General features: G+C 49.3%; 1 protein-coding gene across 1 annotated transcript; it reads right to left on the minus strand.

Annotated features, from left to right (window-relative positions):
* Positions 1-328: 328 nt before the first annotated feature.
* Positions 329-2,906, minus strand: CRYAA (crystallin alpha A). Its single transcript, XM_009817124.2, has 3 exons — positions 2,700-2,906; positions 1,616-1,738; positions 329-538 (listed from the first exon to the last, which is right to left on the minus strand). Exons 1-3 carry the CDS (start codon positions 2,886-2,888, stop codon positions 329-331), a joined length of 522 nt encoding a protein of 173 aa, XP_009815426.1. The 5' UTR covers positions 2,889-2,906.
* Positions 2,907-8,274: the final 5,368 nt, after the last annotated feature.

The following is an 8,274-nucleotide window of genomic DNA, read 5'->3' on the forward strand; positions in this document are numbered from 1 at the left end:
TTGCTCGTGCACTCCCTCCTACCTGATGGTGGTTATGGACTATAGCACCGGACAAAGACCCTTTCAGCAAGTACAACAGCGTGGCAGCATGCACCATCCATGCCATCCCCACAGCACAGCTCGCAGGTTTAAGTTTCAAAGTCCACCAGCCGCTCACCCAGCCCCTCGTCCCATCCAAGGGAAAGGGGAAAAAAAAAAAAAGAAACAAAGGGAGGTGGGGGGAACCAACAAAATAAACCCCTCTAGATATTCACTGATATCTATGCAATGGCTCCGGGAATGAGACCTGCAGACGGTGGCAGCCTGCGTACCGCTGCGGCAGGCGGGCTTAGGAGGAAGGCACGGAGGTGGTCTTCTCCTCCCGGGACACGGGGATGGGCCTCTCGCTGTGGGTGGCGTCCATGTTGGAGGGAACCTTGGGGCCCGAGAAGGTCAGCATGCCGTCGTTGGACAGGGAGCAGGTGATGGCAGCCTGGTCCACATTGGCGGGCAGGCGGTACCGGCGGTGAAATTCACGGGAGATGTAGCCGTGGTCGTCCTGAGAGGCAGTGAGGAAAGGGGAGAAGGCCCATCAGAAACCCTGCAGCAGCACACCGTGCCTCCCTCTGCCTGGCCCCATGGCTCCATCAGAGGGGGGTCCACATTTGCCCTGGCTTATCGTGACACTGTACTGCCGGTATCACCGGGCGCATCTCTGCTTTTTATTCTATTTCGCAAGTTTGTAGGGGCAGGTATTCCCCCACGATGCCCCTGAAGCTGCAAGAGCTGAGCAGAGCAGCAGGGTGTGATTTTGGCCATATTAGAGGTTGGGATCTGATTTGGACAGGGGTCCTGCCGCGGCCTCCGATTTCAAAGGATGCTTGGAGAGAAAGTCTGGGGTTCTGCAAAAGTAAAAGCAATGCGCGCATCTGCGCCCATGTATTTCCTTACTAGGCAGCAACGCTGTGTCAGCCGAAGCACACAATCCTGGCCCCCTTTTTTTTTGGCCAAAAGAATGAGAAATGCAATATTTTTTTTAAGTCAGCCATGAAAACGGCTGCTCTCTTCCTCTGGAAAAAATAACTATATTAAAAAATACATACTGTTTCCAGGCTAGAGCTTTGTCTGGCCAAAAAAGCATATGAGAAAAATTAAACCCCTGCTGGTATAATTCACTTTTCGACCCCCACAGATATTTCCATGACATACACGTTAAAAGTTTCCAAGCCTGAGGCACTCGGTTGTTTTTCTTTTGTTTTGTTTGCTCTTGCTTTTCTCTCCCAGATCAGCATATGAAAACACTGTTTTCACTAACGATCCTGGCTTATGAAAACTCAGCCATGCTTCGGCAGCCCCAGATGATGTTGTCTGGTCCAGTGTTATTAGTGAACAATGGACATCGTCATCTGACCATTATGGAAGATGATGATTGAAAATAAACAAAAGAGGAGTGGATTAGCTCGTTACTGTCAGATATCAGTTTGGGACTCTATGGGAATGGGCCATGCCAATAATGACAACCTATAAATAACTCCTTCTTCTGATACATTCTCTTTTTTTTCCTTCAGCTGAGGACCATTGGAAAGAAAGAAAATGGAGCTTGACTCCCCAGTTGCTCACTGTCACTTCCACTTACCTGTCTTTCACTGTGCTTGCCATGGATTTCCACAAAGTCATCGATAATCTTCACATTCAGGTCTTCGGGAGAGAAGTGTTTTACATCCAGCATGATTGTAAACTTGTCCCGGTCAGACCTCACCTGAAATGAACATTGTTAGACAGTAAGACCCAAGCTCTAAGTGCGGAGGCAGCACCAGCGTCGCAGCAGCTTAAAAGCCGGAGAAGGGGTGGTCTGGCAGCGGCATGGTTTCTGCTTCTGTGACTATGGGCCTCAGCGGGGGTCTTCTTCCCATTGCGGAGACCCAGGGATACCGGGAGGCCGCAGAAGGCGTCTGTGCCCATTGCTGCTGCTCTGGGGAGAGGCGTCACTTCTCACCGCTATTCTTGTGCCGGGAGCCCTTTTGCACTCAGTGATCTGCCAGATGCACCAGGCATTCGTGCTCAGCAGCGAGAGGGAATGGAAACGAGCGTCATATTCTCTGATAGCACGCATTTCATCCTTTCAGTGATTTATGGTTTCTTTATGGTCTTAGCTCTGGGAGGAAACCAGTAAAAGAGGGCTAGAGAAAACACCAGTCCCTGAGCTTCGGACCACAGCCCCCAGGGCTACATGCTCCTCGTACACGCTGCCTTCGGAGAATTGCTCCTGGGTCCTCCAGCGTGGGCTTGCAAAAACCACCGAGCTCCTGAGGCGGAGGAGGGGGCTGGAGGAAGCACCCACTCGCCGGGGTCCTCTCCCATGCTGAGCTGCCCTCGCAGGCGCTTACTCCGGGAGCAGCCTAACTCTTCCCTCGCCATACGGCCGGCGGGCGTGAGGGCAGCAACGGCAGCCTTTTACGTGTTGGAAACAACCTTCAGGAGCCCAAGTGGTTTCCGTTTCTCAAAGGGAAGCCTTCTCCCCAGCGAGGGTTTCCCTCTGTGCCCGAGAAGGGGTGGGCGAGCTGTGCTTGGCGGTGGGCTGGAGGTCCTCCTCGCCCCCTCGCACCCCAGCGTGGGGCTACAGCCACCGGCCCCTGCCGGCAAGCCGCGGGTGGGGAGGAGCAGGCGGAGGTGTAAGGAGGGAGAGGAAGGAAAAGGAGAGGAAGCCGAAGGGCCCTTACCTCTGAAATGCCCGACTCCAGCACGCTGCGGAAGAGGGACTGCCTGTAGTAGGGGCTGATAGTGGATGATAACAAAGGCAGGAGATCATACTCGAGGAGACCCTCTCCAAAAAACTGGTCGAACAAACGGCTTGGAATGAGGGGTCCCAGAGCACGCTTGAACCAGGGGTGCTGGATGGTAATGTCCATGCTTGCTGCTGCTGCGACCTGTGGCTGCAAGGGGAGAGCGGTGGGGGCAGTGCAGCCGCTGGGGAGACAGCGATGCCTTGGCTGGACAGCGCAGTGCAGCCCCAGGGAAGCTGCCCCTATATATACCAGTCTCGCTGAATGAAGGCATTAGCAGGATTTCTCTGGAAAGGCATGATCTCATGATGGAGGCAACGTGGTCAGCAGAAATGCGGAGACTGACCTGGAAACAACAGTCTGGTTGGAATTGGCGCCAGATCTCCCGGAGGGACGATGCCAGGCAGCAGGCTGTGAGACACGGGGTGCCCAGGGGTACTGGCAGGTCCTCTACGGGATCAAGCCGGCTAAACAGGACACCCCGGTGGGTGTCCCAAGGATGCTTGTGAAGGAGGTCTGCTCTGTGGGTCTTTGTAACCTGCCCTTGGCTTTTTGTTAATTTGCTTCTGTTTCTGCCCCTCCTTGAAACAGAGACACAAAGCCTCTTCCAAATAAAAGAAACAGATTTCTTCCAAGTGAGAAAAAGGGTTTGATTCAGGTTGAAGAAAGGGAAACTTCTTTTGTGACATGCTATAAAGTGTCTCCGACACTTGAGAGAGGCCTGACACCCCTGGCACAGGGATCCTGGTGGCGATGGCAGGGAAGCAGGACTAACACATGATGTAGAGCATGAACATGGGTTTGACAAAACAGAAACTTTTAACAAACACTTTGCCAAAAGAAAGAAGGAAAAATAAGTTTGGTCACTGACCATAACAGCAGTCCCAAAGCTGCTCTTGAGAGTGTCCTTGTTTTGATTTAGGAGTGGTGTGGGAGATTCGCTTATCTCCCAGTGTCACGACACAGATCCTGCCTAACATACATTTCTGGTTACGGCTGTTTTGTATTTCTGTTGCACTTAAAGCTGCCTTTAAGGGGTCATCCACCATCCTGGACGGACCAGGGAAGGGGCACATGGAGAGCCCACTGCGGGAGCAGCAGGCTCTGCCAGAGAGCTGAGGCGGCTGGGTGGCAAAAGAGCGGCGAGGCTGGCTGGCTCCACAGCGAGGCTTGGCATGAGGCCACGGCGACAGCCGAAACCTCATTACCACTGGAGCCAGTGATGTAGGGACTGCATCATAGGGACCTTCTGGACAGCAGAAGCACCTACGTGAGGAGTCTGGTGTGTCTCAGCACCTTTCACAGTCAGCGGAGAGCGAGGGAGAGAGAGGAGAGGGCACCTCCAAAAGGCACTTCAGAGCTGAGGGGCTGAATCATCCTCTCATGGTGCCAGGGACTAAAGAAACTGAGGGTGGCTGAGATCCTGGCATCAGTGCTTCAGGAGAAATGGGATCAAGCCAGGCCAGAGGAGCTAAATTCAGAAAAGCAGAAAAGCACTGAGGCAAAGTGGCATTCAGCTGAGCATCACCTGGCATCTAGGTGCCACATGGTCTTGGAAAGTCCTTGACCTTGACTCCCACACATGACCCCTCCCCATGCAGTGCACGGAGGCAGGCAAGGAAAAGTGGGATCCAGAAGATCCCGTTACAGAGGCTTTCCTTCATGGAAAGCAAAAAGTTGAGCAGAAAAACACCCAAAAAGGCAGTACAGACCACTAAGAAGACAGAGGGAGTTTAGGTTCAACCTCACCTAGTTCCAGCAAGAAAAGGCCCTGTGGTCTGGCTATGGCTCTTGGGCATGAAGGCTTTTCTAAAATCAGGTGCCAAAATGAGATCAATCCCCCCTCAAAACATGGAGGAAAAAACCAAAACAGACAGACCTAACCCCTCCATCCAGTCCCATTGTTCCAAATCTGTCATTTTGCTCGAGAAAATGAAGGGAAAGTAAACAAGAGTCATAAAGCACGACCACGATTATTCTTCAAGAGCTCTACAAGATTTGGGTCTTTGCCCCAGGAGAGAAGAAAATGTCTCCTCAGCCACCCAGCACCAGAGACCTGCTAACCTGTATTTAACCAAATGACAGCAGTGACCCGATACATGCAGAATGAAAGGAGAGATACAGGAACAGGTTCAAATCCCAAGCCACTCACTGGGGCACACAAATTATTTATTCAGCTGGTAGAGGAGTAGGTGGGAACTGTGCCCTGACACAGAAAATGAGACAGATTTTGGGGTCTGACATACCAGTTGGGCCCCAGCCATGCGTGAGGGGTGAATGCAACCCCTGCAGTGTGTTGGGAACATCCCCTTTGTGTTTCCCAAACCAGGGTTTATACCAGGAGCACAGGGAGCAACGCACACAATGGCAGGCTCCTCTCTGGGCATCTTTCAGTCCTTAAGAAACTGCCAAACCCTTCAGCTCTGACTTCCAGCGTGTTCCCCATGTAGGCACAGGGGCAGACTATTGGGGCAGGGAGGAAGAAGGGAGCCCAGGCAGGCTGTACCTCTCTCAGCAACACTGACCAGCAGCACATCGATGCTCTTAGTTAGGCACCAGGAAAGCAGCCGCTTGCCTACATACCACCACTTTTCTCACAGGGAAGCCCAACAATATCCATCACCTACTCACAGCCTGAAGGTTGCTCCAAGATTGGAGCACCTGTGTCTTCAACATGTGATTGAAGCACCATGTATGTTCAGCGGGATAATGGGAATGGGCTGTTGAGAGAAAAATGCAAATGTCTTCACCTAAATTTCATCTAAAATTATGTACATTACCACACATTCAAATACTTGAAAAGTGGCAGCCAACTTGATGGGTTTATGTCTTTAGTTTCTTCTGGACCCACATTTTCATGGCTCTCCCTAGAATTAATAATATCCATTTTGTCTTTGATGGACATTTTTGTCCTTTACAGGCAAAGTATTTCACTGAAATGCAAATTTCATTTACAGAAGTTTTTTCTGATACAGACTTTGCACTGCCTGCATGCCTCTGGGCAACAAGCAATCTTCTGAGACTATCACATCTAACTTCCAATAGTCTAAAACTTCGATGTCCAGACCAAATGAGTTGTCCAGGTTCCCTGTCCAGTCAGTGGAGAGAGACATATGCCTCCAGATGGCTCACATTATAATGTAGGTGGGTAGGAAAGGTGAAATGAGACACCCTTCAGCAGTGCCTACATTTCAACTAAGGAAGGAGCATGGACAGCTGCCTTAGGGGAGGCAATTCTAATTCTAACCTTCTGGACAAGCAGAGCTGGTGAGATGAACCCCATCCAGTGGGAATTCGGTATGAGAGGAGAAAGCAATCATTTTGCACCAGACTTCTCACGGGACAGACAACATTTGTGCACCATTATCACCTACTGAGAAAACGCAGTGAGATTTGTTGGTGTTCCTAACAAAGGGAAGAAAAACTAGTGCATATGCTCATGAGCACACCCATCAAAGGCAGGTTTTCCCAAAGCCTCATTGCAAATTTAGAATGCGAGTCCAACTCAAAAGGTCTTCCAGTAGGATCTGCTGTCTAGGAATTGAAAGAATCCCTTCCTAAACTATCATGCATAATTGCCAGCCATGAGACATTTAGCAAAGGATGTTGCCCAGAACAAGCTGCAGAAATTCTAGATCATGTTTCTGAGTAAAGCAGGCATCAGTGATCAAGCACAGCCCTTGCTTGTATTTAGCTGCTACCAGTTTGTCCGCATGACTGACACTCACCTGCCAATTTCTAGGTGAGTCCAGTACTGTTTCCAATCCCCACGACAAGCTCTGTACAAGCCCAATGTGAAGAGAAAAGCAAGTATTTAAATGGAGCGGTGACTGGTCAGGTTTAACTGTGGAGGGTTTGTATGCGATTCTGAAGTGCTAATATAACTGGGATTACTGTTTCCAACCGGTGTGTTGCAGCCCCCGGAGAGCCAAGAAAGGCAACCTCTCTGCTCTGATCTGCATGTCCTCTCGAGTCAAGTGGTCTCTGTTAACCTGCAGAGGGTGGAACTCTTCAGATAGTTCTTACAGAAAACAGGAATGAGCTCCAGTGCTTTTTCTTTCAAATAGACCTCTGAACCCAAAAAGGTATGACTGTACTCATTTAGATGGACCACTGCAATTAAATATAAGTTGTTCAGTGACAATATAAGGGATTGAATAATCTCTGCCAATATCTAATGATAGAATTGTTGCAGCATGCTAATCAAACTAAGTTTTCCCTTTGGAGGAACATTTCTATGAGGTACAAAAAGGAGTTCATGACAGCCACACAGAGCTAGGGCAGGTAATAATGTGATTTTGTTGCAAGTTTTCTTCCTATCAGTCTTGCTGTGGTGGAAAATACTACATAATGTGTGTGAGGGAGCTGGTGAGTGGGAAAAAATGACCATGCTTTTCTTAATCTTACATAGACCTAGCTTTGGAAAGGATGCAAGAAGTCGATAGTAGTCAGTATGCAAGCAGTCAAGCCAAAAGGGCAGGCTCACTAGGGAGCCAGCATTATCAGTTTCAGCTCATGAGCTGCTAGGCACTTACTAAAAGCTCTCCCTAGAAATGAACACAGAGCATTTATTTCTTTCTTTTTAAGGGAAGAGTCCTTTCTTTAGAAGACTCATTTCCTGTTCCTCAAACATATGCATGCCACCCAGCCGGTGCCATGGTCAGGAGCTCCAAACCTTTCTACTACATCTGACCTGAGATGCTGATGGAGGAAGGAGCAACTGATTGTAACTGCAGTTAGACTCATTTTCCTCTGCACTCAGCCCCCACCAAATACCATGGAACGCTCTGAAGCAGTGATTTCTGATGAGTTGTGAATGCTGTTTATATCTTGCTAAAGTTTATAATGGATGGGAGGAGGTGAGGCCATGTTATCAGTGCAATTTGCACACCATGCTTAACTGCGGTTGGGGCTGCAGGGCTAACGCAATGGGAGGGCTGACATGAGAGAAGGCAGATGTTATTTTTTTATTTATTAGATGAATAAGTGTTTCTTGTTAAAAGCAAAGAGAACACTTGAAAACCCCTCTTTGAGGACAGTTCATAGCAAGAAAGAAGCCAGTTAGTGGGAGGGTTACTACATGCTGAGCACCTTTGAAAATCAGGCCATGTGTTAAGAAGTTTAAATATAGATCTAGGAGCCTAACTTTCAGCAAGTGTATTAAAAAAAAAAAAAAAAACACCAACAAAACTTGGCTTGTTTTTCTTTTAAAGAGAGATCAGCTTGTCCCTAGAGAACTCTGCAAATTCCCATGCCTTCCAAACAGCCATCAGCTGCCCACCTGGGAGCAAGTAGGTGAGCAACTGCCTGCACTCCAGCAGCTTGGCTTAAAGAGTGAGGGGCTAAGCCTGTCCTGGTGTAAGTCATCATATCTCTCCCTTCCCTCGCCTGTGCAACTCTTGCTTAATAAACGATCAACGCCTGTACCACAAGTTTTGTCCCAAGTGGTCCCCACTCTTGCTCACAACAGTTTTTGTCCCACAGGGACTGTGGTTGCAAAGTTGCTGAACAT

This window comes from Gavia stellata, chromosome 1 (assembly GCF_030936135.1).
Source record: "Gavia stellata isolate bGavSte3 chromosome 1, bGavSte3.hap2, whole genome shotgun sequence".
Classification (NCBI taxonomy): Eukaryota; Metazoa; Chordata; class Aves; order Gaviiformes; family Gaviidae; genus Gavia; species Gavia stellata.

Bases quoted from the DNA above. Each gene is read 5' to 3' on its own strand.
- CRYAA (XM_009817124.2), bottom strand. From the start codon at position 2,888: ATGGACATTACCATCCAGCACCCCTGGTTCAAGCGTGCTCTGGGACCC. The intron at 1,739-2,699 runs GTAAGGGCCCTT...TGTTCATTTCAG, and splicing joins TGGAGTCGGGCATTTCAGAG to GTGAGGTCTGACCGGGACAA. The intron at 539-1,615 runs GTAAGTGGAAGT...ACTGCCTCTCAG, and splicing joins GCAAGCACAGTGAAAGACAG to GACGACCACGGCTACATCTC.